We start from the raw sequence: 17,461 nt of genomic DNA, 5'->3' as shown, positions 1-17,461 counted from the left end.
AACTGCACTGAGAGCCAATTGTTATTTATCCTGGTCTCTCACACCATAAGGGCCATTAGTCCCACCAGCTGGATGTTGCCATATCGTTATGCACCTTTTAATTATTTATACAACATTGTGTTGGTGTGCATAGTCTGGGAATCTTATGTTCAGTGCCATCCATTTTTCATTAGTGAGGTTGGTTTACCAGGTCATGACTGAGTCTCATTTTGTTTGCTGAAAGTATAGATTGAACCAGATAGTCATGGGCATGTAGTGTATCACGTTTAGTAACCACCTATTAGAAAGTGTCACTTTCACAAATTGCTGTGCAATTGTTTTGTCACCTTAGTAGATAGGCTTTTTCATTGGTCTTGCTTTAGTGTTAATCATAATTTATTGAGACATATATTATAGCGCTAGATGCTGATATAAATCACAGTTGTTCTGCAGTAACTGGACCTATTTCTTTCTCCTCAGGCTTCTTAAAGAGTCGTGACCGCTCACACCAGAAGTTCTACTCCCTCATGACCAAGACGCAGATGTTCATCCGCTTCATCGAGGAGTGCTCCTTCGTTAGTGACAAAGACGCCAGCTTGGCTTTCTTCGACGACTGTGTGGACAAAGTGAGCACAGCTTTCTTAATCATCCTCTGCGTCAACCTCTCTCCAATCCTCCTTTACTATTCAAATGTCTCTTTTCTCCCCGCCCCACCGTTATTTTTCCTTTTTTCTTTCAAGTTTTCTTCTCCAGCTGTTCTGTCTATCCTGTATGACTACTCGTCTTCAGTAATATTACTTGTGACCATCGTTCCTGCCTGCTCTCACCTATCGTTTAAACTGAATATGCCTCTCTCCTGTCCTCTCCTGTCCCCCCCTTTCTTTCTTTCTTTTTCTCTCTTCCTGCCTTTCTCTGCCTCTCTCCTCTTCTCTGCCTGCCTTTCTCTGCCTCTCTCCTCTTCTCTTCCTGCCTTTCTCTGCCTCTCTCCTCTTCTCTGCCTGCCTTTCTCTGCCTCTCTCCTCTTCTCTTCCTGCCTTTCTCTGCCTCTCTCCTCTTCTCTGCCTGCCTTTCTCTGCCTCTCTCCTCTTCTCTGCCTGCCTTTCTCTGCCTCTCTCCTCTTCTCTGCCTGCCTTTCTCTGCCTCTCTCCTCTTCTCTTCCTGCCTTTCTCTGCCTCTCTCCTCTTCTCTGCCTGCCTTTCTCTGCCTCTCTCCTCTTCTCTGCCTGCCTTTCTCTGCCTCTCTCCTCTTCTCTGCCTGCCTTTGCGAGTAGCTGTACAGCTCAGAGCGCAGTGCAGAAAAAGGAGGCAAGGTAAGTGTCCTTTGTGCCTGCTCCGCTCACTGTGACCTCACTGTGTTGAACATTGAAAAGGTACATTGTAGTCCAGTCCAGTGACCAGATCCAGACTAGAACTGAACACGCAACCCCCGTCCTGCCTGTAGTTACAAGCTGAGCCACACTTAAAGGGCCTGTCAGTTTTGCAACCAAAAGCAGAATTCCTCCAACTTTAACTCTTTGATTTGAGTGTGTCTTCCACACTCTCCCTGTATTGAGATGTAAGCTACTGTGCAATTTGCCACCTAAGCACTTACAGCAATACTGCAGATCACAGAAAAATTATTTCTGGGGCCAAAGATTTCATGACTCCAGCAAGGTACTATAGAGCCTTATTGCGGCTCAGTGACTTCTAGAATGCTTGATCGAACATGATGTTATGAGACGATTCCTAAACTGCTCCATTTGTCTCACCCAGTCAGTTTGCCCAGAGAGTTTTTCAATGCTGAACCTGAAATCAAACGTGATCTTCTGCGTTTCAGAGAGTGTGTGTCTTTCTGTGTTTGAGAGAAAGGCAGGGAGTGAAATCATATTTTTAGCAGGATTGTAATATCACATCTGGATACTGTCATGCAAGGTGTTGATTATTAGAGGTATAATTGATAATTGACACCAAAATAAGATTTTCCCACAATGAGGCTTTGTAATTGACCGTTTTGAAGTAATTGAATTGAGGGCCAGCCTGCAAGGCTCTTCCCCCCCTCCCCTGTCTCCCAGGCTGATGTAAGCAGTAACACTCACTCATCTCCTCCCTCAGTGTCAGATTTATACTCGGGTAATCCCTGTTGATACTCTCACTGTGCTATGGAGTCCCTGGGAGGATTAAGAGGTCCAGTACACAAGCTCCTAAGAGTTCATCCCACTCAGTCTCCCTGCTACACAAACACACACACACACCCCCTCTACACTCAGATTAAATAGCTTTGTCTACGTACTGTACATATTTTACACAACTGTCCCTCCCTGTCCCCTTGCACACGCACACAGAATATTCCCACACTCCCTCAGAGAGCTGCATGTTCAGTCCAACAGGACTCAGTGTTCCTAAGCAGAAACAAAGAAAAACAACTTATCTTTGCTTCTCAAGCTCAACAATTCAAAGTGGTTAGTTTGCTTTGCCTGTCTTCACTTTCAGTGACCTTTTACACATTCAAGCAGGTTGTACTTTCTCCTCTTGGTGTTTTATTCGTGAAGTTAAACCTTATTTGTAACAAAATACATGTTATAGGAATCAATAACTGTCTTGAGCACTACACTCAAGAAGAGATTTCAATTTTGTGTAGTGTTGAGGTATACTTGTGCCAAAACTGTACTAGTGCTTAAAACAAATAAACCAGAGGTAGTATTTTCTTCCAGATAACACGGCAGTGGTCAGTGATGAGACAGCTGTTCTGTGGTCTCAGGTAGCTTTCAGCAGAAGCCCGCTCGTACTCTGACCCGAGCTCCTGACAGGTGTACATTTATTGAGTTCAACCACTAACAGAATAAACAGCGTTTTAAACCATCGATTTGTTGTTGAACTTCATAAATCCTCCCTTTCTGAGGTGTCTACAGCTTGCATGTACATTTTCTTTCTGCCATTTCTCTCCGTCTCTCTCTTTCTACACACACAGGTTATACAATACAGATATATAAATAATAAAACCTACATTTGAATATTATGTACACTTCCATATTCCAGTCTCAGACATCATCAAGCCATAACTCAGAGTCTCTCAACCATCTTCTCGCCAAGGTGTGTTTTCCGTATACATTCCTGGTCTCTAAAAGCCCATTTGTTTAAGAACCAGACAGCAAAGTATAGTACCCATTCAAAAAGCACTTCGCGATAATGCTCTAATAATTATTGCTTTCTACTGTGGAGGCTAGGTAATGATGTACCTGTCTGTTTTCTATGTTGTGGTGCCAGTATAAAGAGATATGTGAAGGAGAGATAACAACAAAACATCTTTTTTTTTCACAATGGGAAGAACAAGTAATTTTAGGAAGAGTAGGACATAGAAAGAATGAGATCATGGGGATAGAAAGGATTTGTGCATTAAAGATAAGAATGGCAATTACGTCCATGTTTTGACAATAGCTTTTGCACTTATAATTTGATCATGTTTGTGATTCTCAGGGGTAACATTCTGCTACTGAGAGTAGAATAAAAGGCTTGGTTTCCTTTAATTTTTCCTCATCGGGCAGCATTTTTTTAGTATCAAATATCAATTTGGTAGATTTTCTGTTTATGCTCTCTGCCCATCTGTGGCCGTATGTGATTAGATAAGCAACTGGTGCTGCAGTTTGCTCCAAATGTTTTTAAGATGTCTGAGGGTGGGTGGCACTGACAGAGTGGCAGACCACACCTGGAGTGTGGTGCTGTGCTTAGTCACGGCAAAACCTGCACTCATGATGATAAGAATAATGGGCCGCTTATGTACAGCAACACATTTTGAGTATGTGCTACAGTCCCACTGTGCTTGGTCAATAGAGCTTCATCAATAAAGCTAGACAGAACCACTAGCTTTATTGCTAGCTCCACCTCTAACACTGGCACAAACACTTCAACCTAATCAGTAGACCCTTCAGAGGATTGACACTGATTGATGAGTGAATCACCAGGAACTATCAGGGAGTACAGAGCGAAAAGCAATTGAGATGGAGCCCACACTCCCCACTCCACAAGCAATTTGTCTGACAGTTGCTGCGCACAGCGAGAGACAGACGGAGTGAGAGAAATGGGAAGACAATAAGAGAGTGCAATTGTGAAAACGAGGTCACCCGCAGTCCTCCGGTCTTGTGAACAACCAACACAGACACAGTTGTCTCTATCAATAGGAGCGAGCTCTATTGAGTTGTTGGGGAGAGCGAGCCTGTACCAGCTCTGGACTGTATATTGTTTTCATGTCTTTTTATTCAACCTTTCCCCCAATTAAATCCTCTTTTCCAATGATGCCCCCCCCAGGTGGACAGCGATAAGCCGGAGGAAACCAGGCTGATCGAAATCGACGAATCCCAACGCAGCGAGCACACAGTGTTCATCACGCCCCCAGAGCTGCCCCCTCTCCCCGAGGGCGAGGAGTATCCCCTGTGCTACAGGTAGGGGCGGCTCGTCTGCTCCGTCAGTGTGGCATGTGGACAGGTGACAGTGGCTTTGTCTCACCTCACCGTGCGTGACGTGTTGGGCCTCTTTGTACACAGCTATGACGGCTTCCCGGTGTTGAGTCTCCACCTGTTCGACCCCATGGAGGGGCTCCGAACCCCGGCCTCTCGCCTCGCCGCTCGGCCCAGCTGCCCCGCCAGCCCCGCGCCCATGTTCAGACGCACCAAGCAGGTTCATGAAAGCACACACAAATCACCACAAACACTCACACATTATCACATACACACACACACACACGCATGAAACAGTAAACAGGTGAAGTATACCCAACCTCATTTCGTCTTCACAGGAGATCAAGTCGGCCCAGAAGATCGCCAAGAAGTACTCGTCCATCCCCCAGATGTGGTCCAAGTGTCTGCTGCGTCACTGCTACGGCCTGTGGTTCATCTGCCTGCCCGCCTACGTCAAGGTGTGCCACTCCAAGGTGCGGGCGCTGCGCACCGCCTACGACGTCCTGCGGAAGATGCAGACCAAGAAGCTGCAGCCTCCGGACGAGGTACGAGGCTGAGAGTGAACAACATGTTGAGCCGTCAGTCAGGCTAAAACTGAGGGGAAATCCTTTTTTTTTTTCAAATGTAAATAAAGATTACAATGCTCTGTAATGTTCTTTTGTTATGTGATGTATTCTACTGAGTGTCAAAGCCCATATCATCATCTGTATCAGTCATCATGTGATCATTTCACATTTCAAAGCCAGGATAACATACAGCAGCCTTCTCGCTCTGTGCACTCCCAGGTGTGCTACAGGGTGCTGATGCAGCTGTGTGGTCAGTACGGGCAGCCTGTCCTGGCCGTCAGGGTCCTCTTTGAGATGAAAAAGGCCGGGGTCCACCCCAACGCCATCACCTACGGCTACTACAACAAGGTGAGGGCCTGACTCTGGAACAATCAGGCAAAGCACTGGAACATCCTGAGGCGGACGGTTCACCCTGTGATATTTAAATGTAGACTTGAGTTATTAATCTCAACTTTTCCTGGATAGATTTTTAAAGTTTTCAAAGGAGACCTTTTCTTTTGAATTTCTTTTTGGACAGATATCAAAATGTTGGCTATTTACCTCATCAATGTTATGTTTTTGATTAGGCAGTCTGGAGTCTGCCTTTAGATAAGTAACAGATGCTCACATTTTCAATCTCCCAAGGTTGTTACCCCAGCCTCTGTAATCACACATGGCTTCAAGATGACTTGTGAGTCTTCAAACCTGGCAACCCGCCATCTATCTGGCAACCTAGAAGTAAAAAAAAAAAAAAAAAGAAATGAGTCCATTGATGTTCATTTGCGGTTACCAGTCAATGTGGCCTTGCTAAAGGTTGCATCAGTGTCCTGTACTATCTTTGCCTCTGTGACATTCGGTGACAAATGGCAGCCACGGGCGGTGTTATTTTATCTCGGTAATCAATGGCTGCTTCAGAGGCACTGATTACTCTAGGATTTTTTTTCCCCCTGTCTTCCTCAGACGCAAATCATCTGAAGCAGACGGAGGATTAGACAGTTTTTGCATGCAAGGTTTTAATCTGTGTCTGGGCAGCCTGTTGATGGCTGCGTGTGGCAGCCTGTGTGCCTATGTGTGTGCTAACAGATGAACCGATAGCAGGACTGTGAGAGGTTAATGCCCCCCTCTCCCATTGGACTGTGTGTGGGGAACGTGTCCTGGTGGCAGGGCGAGCAGCTGTCTGGATCACCCACACTCTGACTGGCTCTTCCAGACAGCGTCCCTGCGAGGATTGGGCGAGCCTCTGTTGTCATCACAACGGCACGTAGGGCCCGTTTTAGCTCAGCAACCTAATTTCACCTGGCCAATTATCAAGAGCCTTTGCACAGGGACTGCTTTGACTCACTAATAAACACAGCTTCCCTTATTCCACTGCCTGCTAGAACTGCATAGCAATTGGCTGTGTACGTGCCTCTATCAGTGTTCCTTTCCTGTGTGGGAGTTCTAGTACTGTGTGATGTGGACTTGAGACAGAGGACCAAAATACGTTGTTGTGGGAGTAGCGTGTACCTATTGTAACCTTCAAATGTAGCTTGGTATGCATAGACTGCCTCCTTTCTTCACCTTGTCATCTTTTTTTCACCTCTGAACCTCCTTCCCCCTTCCTCTCCCTTCCTGGTTGTCATCGCTCTCCTCTTCTTTCTGCTCCTCCATCTCTCCGTCCTTGGGGAACAACTTTCTACTTCCTGTCCTCCTCCTCTCTGCTTCTCTCGTTCCCCTCCCTGTCCTCATCCCCCTCTCTTTTGACTAAATGCCCATATTCTCTCCTCTTTCCGTCTTCCAACCTCTTCTCTCTTTCTTCCTGCTAATCCTCCCTTGACTCCCTTTTCTCCATGTTCCCTCCTTCACATCTTCCTTTTCCCCTCTGCCTCTCCAGGCGGTGCTGGAGAGCACCTGGCCCTCCAGCACCAGAGGAGGCTACTTCCTGTGGATGAAACTGAGGAACGTGGTTCTCGGCGTGGCCCAGTTCAGACGGGCGCTACGGAAACAGCAGGCCCATCCCACCCAGAGCCCGTTGTCAGGTAAATGCATGACTCCTTCCTTGTAAATGTGAAATATTGCTTATGTTATGTTTTAGGGGAACACCACCGGCTGTTGCTGTTTTCCTCAACAGTTTATACAACAGCAGCACTTGAACTCCATCATCCACAATCCTTCTGACATTTACACTTTCTTTTAATGATATATCAAATAGACATATAAAGCTAGTGAAAAACAATAGTCAGAGTGTTACTGTAAACAGCCTAGCTCCTCTGCATGCAGCTTAGTCCCCCCCGCCCCCCCGCCCAGCCCCCCCGCCCAGCCCCTCCAGAGAGCACGCCACATCCTCTGCCTGCAGTCCCCTGCTTCCTACAGCAATCACTCCCTTCTTTTCACTTAACCCCGACTGAGCACAGCACTCTGCATGGTCCCAATTAACATCATATTGATTTAGAGTCGGAGCTTTAAGTATGTTTGAAAGGGCAGTGGGAGAGGTGAGGTGTTCATGAGAAATACGATGAGTTTTTCCTTCCCCTTTTTGGTCAACTTAACGTGTAGACCTGTAGGTCAGGACACGCATATATAACTTCAATTATATTCCAGATATTGCCCCATCAACCCCCCCAACCTCCTCTTAAATGACAAAGAACGTGGAGTGGAGTTGAGTGACCCAGACCCCTCTCCCCTAGTGTTATCTTTGTATTGGCCTCATCATCTGTCCGTAATTGAGTTGGACTCACTTGATCCCTACAGCCAAGCGCACATCTACTCTGCCGAATAAGCTCACGCATTCTCTCGTTCTTCACCCGCACAGAAATCGCCGGCTTAGGGACAACTTTAACAGGATGGGGTTAGTGTGTTTTTCCCCCATAGGATCTGTTGTTCATCCCTCACAGAAGGTCCTTTATTCACTGCTTGTCCTCAGACGTCCACCTAAAAGCAAACTCAGATCCACTATAATATACACTAATCCTTCACAAGACAGGCCAGTCCACATCACCATTCACAGCAGTTGTTATTTGCGTATATTTATGAATTGTCAGTCGTTCAGTCTGTTTTAACTGACACAAAGAAGCCATTCCAAAGTAGAATGACCATAAACGGCCTCTCATTATTGAGTCTTAACTTTCTGGGTTGAAGTTGGCCTTCAGGACACAGATCTAGACACAGATCAGCTTCATCCGCACCTTAACTTCTGATCTTCTGATCACAGATCTGATCTTTGAACGGTGTCTCATGGGTCAACTTCACCCAGGCCTTCTATAAAACTGAGAACCCTGGAGCCAAGATGGGCACCAGTTTCCTTTAACGCCTTGTTGTCTTTGGGCAGATGGCAGCGACCTGGACGCTGTGAGTCACGGCAGCCTGGATAGCTCTAACACGGCCGAGCAGGGCCCCTTCGCCACTGACTCCATCAAAGTAGACCCCACTGACGATAGATCTAGCACAGGTACACCTTCAAAATGGCGGCTGTCTGGCTACGACCTTCGGGGCCATCCGCCATCTTGTTCCGCCTTTTTTTTTTCTTCGTTCTATTCCACCTTCTTCTTAACCCTCTCTTTGATTTCCTCCCCTCCTCTCTCCTTACCTCATCCTTGGCTTCCTCCCTCCCTTTTCTACATTCTTTTCTCCCTCATCCTCCACTCGCATCGTGCCCGATCCTGCCTTCTATTTTGTCATGCTCCCTGCCCCCTCCCTTCACTGTTTGATCCTCCCATGTTCTGTGCCCTGTCCTCTAACCCATCCCCTTACTCTGGCCCTGCCTGTGTGTGCCCTTGCATGCAGTGGGCCGCGGGGGTGGCGGTATGGGCTCGGAGGGCCGGGGGGGCCTCTCACACAGGGGGGGCTCTGAGCCCAAAGAGCCCCCCCCCCACCTCTCAGGTAAAGCTCTCTGTCTGTTGTGTGTCGGTCTGGAAATCCCTTTTCCTTTGTCTGACTCGTCTCTCTCAACAGCTCTCTTGTGCCTTTTTCTGGCAGAAAAGAACTGGATTCAACCTCTCTCCCCCCCATTTCTCTTGCTCTCTCTCTCTCTCTCTCTCTCTCTCTCTCTCTCTCTCTCTCTCTCTCTCTACCCCCACACCTTTACCCCTTTCTCCTCCACTGTTTTTGTCTTCTTGATTTTGTATTGTTTTTCTCAACCAATTTCGGGCCCTTCGATAAAAGAGAAGAATCAGTGTCTCTTATGTCCGTATCTCTCTTTCAGTCCCTTTATCTGTTGGTCTTTTGTGGTCCACTCCACTCCTTCAGCTTATCCCTCCCTCTCTTTTGTTGTCTTCCACCTGACTGCTCTTAAAGTGATGTGTGCAAGCTGAGAAATAGCCAGGAGGCCTATTCTTTTTTGATTACGTTGAAATTATGGTTGTTATGGATATTACAACTCTACTGGGAGACTTTTAGAGAATAAAAGTCCTTATAACACAGGAAAAAGGCTTTTGTGTTGCAAAGGAGGGAGAGCTTGTTGCTCACTGCACGAGTCAGGAGTCATCAGTCTGGCAGTGAGATGCTTTGTGTAGGATTCCAGAGGCGTGCAGCCTCATGGTTTATTGAAAAGAGGACAACCCGGAAAGGTCCACGGGAAAGATGAAAGAGAGTGCTCATCATCTGACAGCTCGTTGCCTGGAGACCCAAACCTGGCTTCCCACCGTGCAGCAACATGGATAGACAGACATGCAGAAATTGAGGCGGGAATAAATGAAAGAGAAAGCCTTAAATAGCATCGACTTGACAGATAGCTGCTGTCGTCATACTGTGAGTACGGTATAGGCCTAGTTTAGTATGCGCTGTAACACGGCTCTGAAGTTCCATAACTTAACTTTGCTGAAGCCCCGAGGATGATGAGCCTGTTCTTTTATTCAGCATATCTCACCAGATGAAAGGAGAGAAACCGCTCCCTCATGGCTGTAGAGAGCACTGATGTAAAGCAGGCATATCATACTCTACTCATCTGTATGAGGTGAACCAGGCAGCAATGCAGAGAGAGGGAGAACTTGGCCTGTAGTGTTTCTTTTCTTATTGTTTCTTCATCTGTAGCTTTACTAAAGAGACAGGATTTAGGTTTAGCTGGTTTAACACTCACCTGTTTTGCTACTGGTAGGACATGAACAACTCTACATGTCATTGCGTTGTGCATTGAAGGCATTGTTGGTTGTATCAGTAGTGGTACTTGTGTATCTACCTTTTATTTTTTTTAGAAGGTTGCAACCATTAGCTAAGAGTTATTTCTGACACGTCTTATTCCCCTGTTTCAGTGGTGTTGACTGCACAGTACGTGACTTGTATGTGGATGTGCTTCTGTCTCCTCTCTCTCCTTCTCATTTGCTCTTGCTCTTCATCTCCCTCTTCTCCTGTCTCTCATTCCCATCTGAATCTCCTCCCTCGCTCACTCAGGTGACCAGTCAGACCTGGGCTACAACTCTCTGTCCAAAGAGGAGGTGCGTAGAGGAGACCCCACAACCCAAGACGCCATCCCCGACAAGGACGACAAAAAAGAGAGTGACTGCAGCTCCCGTGAGTGTTGCCACAGCAACGTCTATACCCAAATATTTCGATCTACTTCCTTTCTCGCTTTCCATTTCCATGCTGTATTAAACAAACACTCTTTTACGTGAGTCATTGTTTACACTGATGTTCGACAGTGAGAGATTGTTCTATCAAGGGCAAGCTTGCTTTATTTGAATCTCTGCCACCCTCTAGTGGATTTTTATTTGCAAGGCGCTATAAAATTGCCGTTTTATTTGAGGTGTTTATTGTGTGTGTGTGTGTGTAGTATCAGAAACAGAGAGTGCTAAGGGCAGTGGGGACTGCCTGCCCCAGCTAGATTTCCCAGAAGTCAACGCTCCGTTCAAGCCTCGCCCTGGTATCGTCCGTGGCAACTGTCCCTATGACAACGCAGCCTGTGAGATCAAGGGCATAACCAGCTCGGGTAATAACACATTATTAAAGGAAATAATGTCAGGACACATCTTTACTTGCCTAATTGGATATTGATATAAATATGAATACATCCCCCCCCTCTCTCTCTCTCCTTCCCCTCCCTCCCCAGGCCATGTGGCCGGTCTTCTCTTCACCTCCTCTCTGGAGGAGATAGGGGTGATCCAGAGCAACAGCCTGCGCCGGAGACACAAGAGCGCGCTGGAGGAGTCGTCCTCGGCCAGCGGGCGCCCTGCCCTGGACTGGCAGGCGGTCCGCACGCGCAGGCTGAGCGGGGACACGGTGGGCGGCATCCCAGTCCTGGGCCTGGGCATGAGCCAGGCCGAGACCGACCCCGCCAGGATAGCAGAGAACCTGGGCGCCGATGCCAAGATCCTGTCTGGAACCAGCTTCACCTCGAGGCCCCGCTCGCTGGCGCTGGGCGGGCAGAAGGGAGCGGAGGGTCGACCAGGCGCCTCCAGGGTCCATCAGCACCTCGAGGATGCAGAGGACAGGGAGTCGAGCGATGACGAGAAGGGCAACACGGACGCCATTTTCGATTTGGAGGACCTCGATTTGGACGGGCCTACAATGGACGTCGGTCCCGCCAAGAAAGCAGTGGGTCGCAGCGCCAGCTACGCCGGCGAGGGCACCCCCCCGGCCTCCAGGGGCACCGTCAAACGCACCGGCATCCAGACCGGCTTCGACCCTCTCTCCCTCCTGGCGGCCCAGTCGGAGTCGCAGCAGGACCAGGAGGAGGACCAGGACGGTGACGAGGACGAGGTCAGCACCCCGACCGTCCGCCGCCACCTGGCCAGGGAGATCGAGCTCTACATGAGCCACATGGGCAGCCCCCTGAGCAGCCGCACCCCCAGCATGGACCTCCAGGACCCCTCCAGCCCCCTCCTCCTCCACCCCGCGTCCACCCTCTCCGCCCCGCGCCGCGCCAGCCTGCCCCACAGCTCCCCCATGAGGAGCGCGGGCGTGCCACGCTCCAGCACCTACCACTCGCCCTCGCCGTCCCACCTCGGGGCCTCCCGCCAGCGCCTCTGGTCCTCCCCGTCATGCCCTCGGTCAGGCACCGCCACCCCCAGCCCCCGGCCCAGCCCCTACAGGGAGAGGGGGCTGGATGACAGCCAGGGGATGGGTCTGGTGTCACCCTCGCCCACATCCTCATCCTTCGCCCTGGACTCCCTCCTCACCCCCACCTTGGACGTGTTCAAGAGCAGCATGTTCTCTGCTGGAAAAGGCGTTGCGGAGAAGGCCAGTCGCTGGTATTCGCGTCTGGCCACCTACACCACCCCCACTAAGGTACAATTGGATGTTTTTATTGAGTTATTTTCTATACGTATTTGAGTGATATTTTGTGCCAGCCACACTCATTCAGAACTCAACTGCCCCCAGGTGGCTACTCAAAGAATATACAGCAATTTGTAATCCTGTTGCTTTGATGAAAAACAATAAATGTCTAAATTCCATGCAAATGTATTCCCCCTAATGACTCCCTTCCCTTTCCGCCCTCTTTACCCTCCATTATTCCTTTTGTTCTTTCTCTCTGTCTTCTCTCCATACTTATTTTCACCTCCCCCCACCCTTTCCTTGATCAACCATCTCTCTCTGCCTCTCGCTCTCTTTCTTCCCCACCCTCATACCCACCCTCTCTCTTTCCCCCCTCCCCTCTCTCTCCCCCCTCCCCTCTCTCCCCCTCCCCTCTCTCCCCCCTCCCCTCTCTCTCCCCTCCCCTCTTTCTCCCCCCTCCCCTCTCTCCCCCCTCCCCTCTCTCTCCCCCCTCCCCTCTCTCTCCCCCCACCCCTCTCTCCCCCCTCCCCTCTCTCTCCCCCCTCCCCTCTCTCCCCCTCCCCTCTCTCTCCCCCCTCCCCTCTCTCTCCCCCCTCCCCTCTCTCCCCCCTCCCCTCTCTCCCTCCCCTCTCTCTCCCCCCTCCCCTCTCTCCCCCTCCCCTCTCTCCCCCCTCCCCTCTCTCCCCCCTCCCCTCTCTCCCCCCTCCCCTCTCTCTCCCCCCTCCCCCCTCTCTCCCCCCACCCCTCTCTCCCCCCTCCCCTCTCTCCCCCCTCCCCTCTCTCTCCCCCCTCCCCTCTCTCCCCCCTCCCCTCTCTCCCCCCTCCCATCTCTCCCCCCTCCCCTCTCTCCCCCTCCCCTCTCTCTCCCCCTCCCCTCTCTCCTCTCTCCCCCCTCCCCCCTCTCTCCCCCCACCCCTCTCTCTCCCCCCTCCCCTCTCTCCCCCCTCCCCTCTCTCCCCCTCCCCTCTCTCTCCCTCTCTCCTCTCTCCCCCCTCCCCCCTCTCTCCCCCCACCCCTCTCTCTCCCCCCTCCCCTCTCTCCCCCCTCCCCTCTCTCTCCCCCCTCCCCCCTCTCTCCCCCCTCCCCTCTCTCTCCCCCCTCCCCTCTCTCTCCCCCCTCCCCTCTCTCTCCCCCCTCCCCTCTCTCTCCCCCCTCCCCTCTCTCTCCTCTAGGACGGTAACAGTGACCGTTTGAGCGTGTCCTCCCTGGGGATGGGAGACCCAGACTGCTGCTCCCTGCTGGATGAGGAGGCTTACGGAGAACCAGATGGACCCATCTCCCCCCAAAGGAACGGCCCGGCGGGGCCCCGCAGGAGCCCCAGACGCAGCCCCCTCCGCTCCAGGCTGGAGAGCCCAACCCTGGGCTCCAGCTCTGGCCGGACCCCAGGTGAGACCTGCCTCTGCTGTTAGAACAAGCTTTATAGTACATACCTACATTAAGTACATACCTGAGATTCTCACCCACAGTCAGACACTGTGACATCCAGACTTACCACCAAAACTAGACATAGTTAACATACTACAGAAAACTTGGCTGGTATGTCTCAGTTATGGGATGGACATAAGCACAGATACTCACATGGCTGACATACTGAACATACCGTCAAATAGCTTTTATGCAAAACATTCATCAAAAAGGTTACCTGCATTTGTTTCAGGCCAATCTACCATGAATTGAGGGGGGGGGAATAGACTTGAATAATCCCCCCAGTAGGTCACTGTGATGGTCTACTGTGGCAGACTGGGGGGAGAGTACAGCTGGAGAACCCAGTCAAACCTTACAGCATCAAACACTACTGTAGGAAACTAGACTGATGACATGCAATTCCAAAGCCAACAATCAGACCTATAGATGGCTCAAGATGAATGCACTCTGATTGGAGCTCTTCACTTGGCCTGTTGAGACACTGATTTGCATTCCATTGCCAGTTAGTTAACATGCAGAATGTTGGGCCGTGTTCATTGACTGTCAATGAGGAGACCAAGTACATTTGGAGGAAGCATAGTGTCAGTTTTTTCCCTTTCCATCCCTCTTTCTGCACACCTTTCATTCTTATTCCCACCTTTTGTTCCTATGACCAAACATCCCTCCCTCACATCTCTCTCTTCCCATACTATTTCTCTCTTCCTCTCTCTCCTCCTCTCTCCTCTTCCTCTCTCTCCTCTTCTTCCTCTCCCCAGGCTGTGTGCTCTCTTCTCCTGGCTTCCCTCTCCCAGAGGGGGCCCAGTCAGACCTGGGCTCCTCCCTCTACACCAGCAACACCAGCATCTTCCACAACTACGCCATGGAGGTGAGAACATTACTACTTCTACTGCAATCCCCACTACAACCACTGTACTCAATACTACATTTAGTCATTTTAGCAGACGCTCTTATCCAGAGGGACTTACAGTAAGTACAGGGACATTCCCCCGAGGCAAGTAGGGTGAAGTGCCTTGCCCAAGGACACAATGTCATTGGCACAGCCAGGAATCGCACCGGTAACCTTCTGATTATGAGCCCAAATCCCTAGCCACCTGACTCCCCACAGTAATGGTACTTCAACCAGTACGACTGCTAGTTTTACAAGCACTACTATACTGTAACTGTAAGGACTATTACTACTAGCACTACTAGTAGTATTTTCACTACTAATACTGCTACTACTGCCATTATATTATTACTGTTAAAATGATGACGTTCTTACACAGTGACAGTGAGAATTAGCGAAACCAACATTGATATGTTGGTTTCGCTAATTCTCACTGTCAGAGACCCATGGGGATACAATATGGCTCAGTCAGGGGAGCTGTCCTGTCCCGACTCTTCCTGACGCCATCTTGTCTCTGTCCAGCTGCTGATCTCCAGCTGCTCGCGCTGCAAGACGTGTGACTGCCTGGTGTACGACGAGGAGATCATGGCCGGCTGGACGGCCGACGACTCCAACCTGAACACCACCTGCCCCTTCTGCGGCAACCCCTTCCTCCCTTTCCTCAACGTGGAGATCAGGGACCTGCGCGGCCCTGGGAGGTACGACACCGCTGCACACCAGCACTCGTTTGACATGACAATGCTGTTCATGTAGTAATGTGATGTCCCTTGCATTTGAAAGACTGTTCCCGATTGTATTTCATATTACCATTCGTCCTCCTCTCCTGTTGTTCCCCTTTCTCTCTCCCCGTCCTTCTCTTCTGTCTCTCGTCCCTTCTCTACGCATCTGCCCTTGTTTTGAAATCATATCACTGCCACAAACACTATGTCCCATCTCCCTCCCTCCCCTCCAGGTTCTTCCTGAAGAGCAGCCCGTCTGCAGACGAGGCGGCCTGCTCCTCCTCCTACTCTGTGTCCACGGGCCTGGACACGGGCACGTCCACGCTCTCCACCCCCTGTCCCACCACCGCCCTCTCCCCCCCCTCCCCCAGGATCACCATCCAGGAATGTGCGGGGAATAGCAGGTAACTGCCCCCCCAACCCCAGTTGAATCGTCCTCGTAGTTAGAGTGACCCTTTGTTATAGTAGACCAACTAGCTTTTCTCTGTTCACTAATGACGATGGTCTTGAGTACTTAATCCATCATAAAGCTCTGGACCCTGTCCGAGACCGGGCCAAGTAGCTACATAGGAGTGCTGACTTGGTGCTTGGGTCATCATCCTGAAAGAAGACTGTCCAGTAAGCTGACATAATCAAGCTGCGACGGCTTTGGACATTGGTTATGGTCACGCAAGACATCGCATGAGCTTAGCCTCTTGTGTCGTAGCTAAAACACCATGAAAATCAAATGTGATTGGATTTGAAAAGACCTGAGCAGGCTGGAAGAGCCCAGTGTGGAGGGACCTGCCCAGGTGTTTTGGGCCCTCTGTCTGTTTACTGGATACTCACCCAGAGGCCCGACCCTCTTTGAGCTTCTGTTGTCTCATTAGAGAATGCTTTTGAAGTCGCCCCTCAGCATCCACATGTTGTTCATCTGCATTGTAAAACAGCAGGCTCCCAATCTGCCACACCTGGCTCCTGCTGCAGCCTGGTGTGTGCGTGTCTAACAGTTTGCCCAAACATATGGTTATCTATTTGTCTGTGTAAGGATCCACCAGATTGCTGATGTGTCTCTCTGCGTGTGCGTGCGGGGGTGTGTGTGCGCGTGTGTGTGTGTGTGTTTGTGTACGGGTGTGTGTGCGTTTTATCCAGCAGAGTTTTGTCCTCATCCAGAGCCCAGTGCATAGAGATCCCCAGCGAGCGTCGCCAGGGCACTCTGTCTCCGGGGGCCCCCATGGCTCGCAGCGTCAGCGCCTTGGGCCCCATGGACGAGCCACCCAGACTCAACCACTGGGTCCCCACCAGCGGCAGCCTGCCCAGCCGCCTCAACGAAGCCACCGTGAGCACACACACACACGCAAATACACTTAAGCACACCCTCACTCATACTCTGGCGCTCTCTCTCTCTTTCTTGCACGCTCTCACAACGTTTACTGACTCCCTAAAGTGTGTTTTCATTAAACCCTCAAAGTCCTGAGACGTACTTCTCAACAAACGCCTCATGTTGTTTGTACCATTGACTAAAAACAATAAATACGGAGGTCTAACCATGTCCGTTTCCCTTCGCTGTCCTCCCTGTCTCCCCCCCCTTCCCCCAGGACCCGCTGAGCATGGAGTGGCGTCTTCACAACCCTGAGCCCGTGACGGTGCCCTACCTGAGCCCCCTGGTGCTGTGGAAGGAGCTGGAGAGTCTTCTGGAGAACGAGGGCGACGCCGTCATCACGGCATCCGACATGGTGGACCTCCATCCCATCATCTACTGGAACCTGGTGTGGTACTTCAGACGGCTGGACCTGCCCAGCAACCTGCCGGGCCTCATCCTCACCTCTGAGCACTGCAACAGGGGCTCTCAGGTACACACACACACACACACGTACTGCACATACTCGATAGATACACTAGGGGTGGGGAAACATTTCTTCATATGGGAATCCTGATTCTGTTTTATGATTAAGAATATTTGGCAAAACTCAAAACATAGATTAATAAGGTTCCATATGACTGTAGCCTGGACCAACAGACATTATCCATTGCCAATTTGGCAAATGTCTCATTTATACTTGCTTGAGTCTTTGTTGGCCACTTGTGAGAGTGGCACGGCCTCCATTAGTCAAGTGATCAAAAAACATTGAAAACAGTAGAACAATGGTTGGCTCACACAGCGAACGGAGTACTTTCTTTTGCCCTGGCTTGCATATGGCTCAACATTTTCCACGGACGGAACAGTCAAGAGCTGGAGAGCAATCACAACCATTTAGATTCAGTACCTTCCATCCAGAAATACACTACCTTATCTCTGAAACGGTCACACTGT

At 50.3% G+C, this 17,461-nt stretch overlaps 1 protein-coding gene across 9 annotated transcripts in view; it reads left to right on the top strand.

The window, feature by feature from the left end:
- Positions 1 to 17,461, top strand: part of LOC124481509 (C-myc promoter-binding protein-like) — a 39,331-nt gene that overhangs the window by 20,013 nt on the left and 1,857 nt on the right. For 2 of the 9 annotated variants that reach the window (XM_047041493.1, XM_047041491.1), the window contains exons 13-29: positions 460 to 605; positions 1,250 to 1,288; positions 4,260 to 4,393; positions 4,496 to 4,628; positions 4,747 to 4,953; positions 5,194 to 5,322; positions 6,827 to 6,971; positions 8,261 to 8,380; positions 10,318 to 10,437; positions 10,697 to 10,852; positions 10,973 to 12,150; positions 13,311 to 13,524; positions 14,319 to 14,428; positions 14,972 to 15,147; positions 15,402 to 15,572; positions 16,303 to 16,486; positions 16,746 to 17,000. In XM_047041493.1, coding sequence (XP_046897449.1) covers positions 460 to 605; positions 1,250 to 1,288; positions 4,260 to 4,393; positions 4,496 to 4,628; positions 4,747 to 4,953; positions 5,194 to 5,322; positions 6,827 to 6,971; positions 8,261 to 8,380; positions 10,318 to 10,437; positions 10,697 to 10,852; positions 10,973 to 12,150; positions 13,311 to 13,524; positions 14,319 to 14,428; positions 14,972 to 15,147; positions 15,402 to 15,572; positions 16,303 to 16,486; positions 16,746 to 17,000 — 3,617 coding nt within the window. Of the gene's footprint in view, positions 1 to 459; positions 606 to 1,249; positions 1,289 to 4,259; positions 4,394 to 4,495; positions 4,629 to 4,746; positions 4,954 to 5,193; positions 5,323 to 6,826; positions 6,972 to 8,260; positions 8,381 to 10,317; positions 10,438 to 10,696; positions 10,853 to 10,972; positions 12,151 to 13,310; positions 13,525 to 14,318; positions 14,429 to 14,971; positions 15,148 to 15,401; positions 15,573 to 16,299; positions 16,487 to 16,745; positions 17,001 to 17,461 lie in introns of all 9 variants that reach the window. The other 7 variants (XM_047041492.1, XM_047041490.1, XM_047041498.1 and 4 more) reach the window with 4 other exon arrangements.

This window comes from Hypomesus transpacificus, chromosome 19, assembly GCF_021917145.1.
Source record: "Hypomesus transpacificus isolate Combined female chromosome 19, fHypTra1, whole genome shotgun sequence".
In the NCBI taxonomy this organism is placed as follows: Eukaryota; Metazoa; Chordata; class Actinopteri; order Osmeriformes; family Osmeridae; genus Hypomesus; species Hypomesus transpacificus.
The sequence above is the reverse complement of the archived record's forward strand: the minus strand, read 5'-3'. Positions and strand labels throughout refer to the sequence as shown.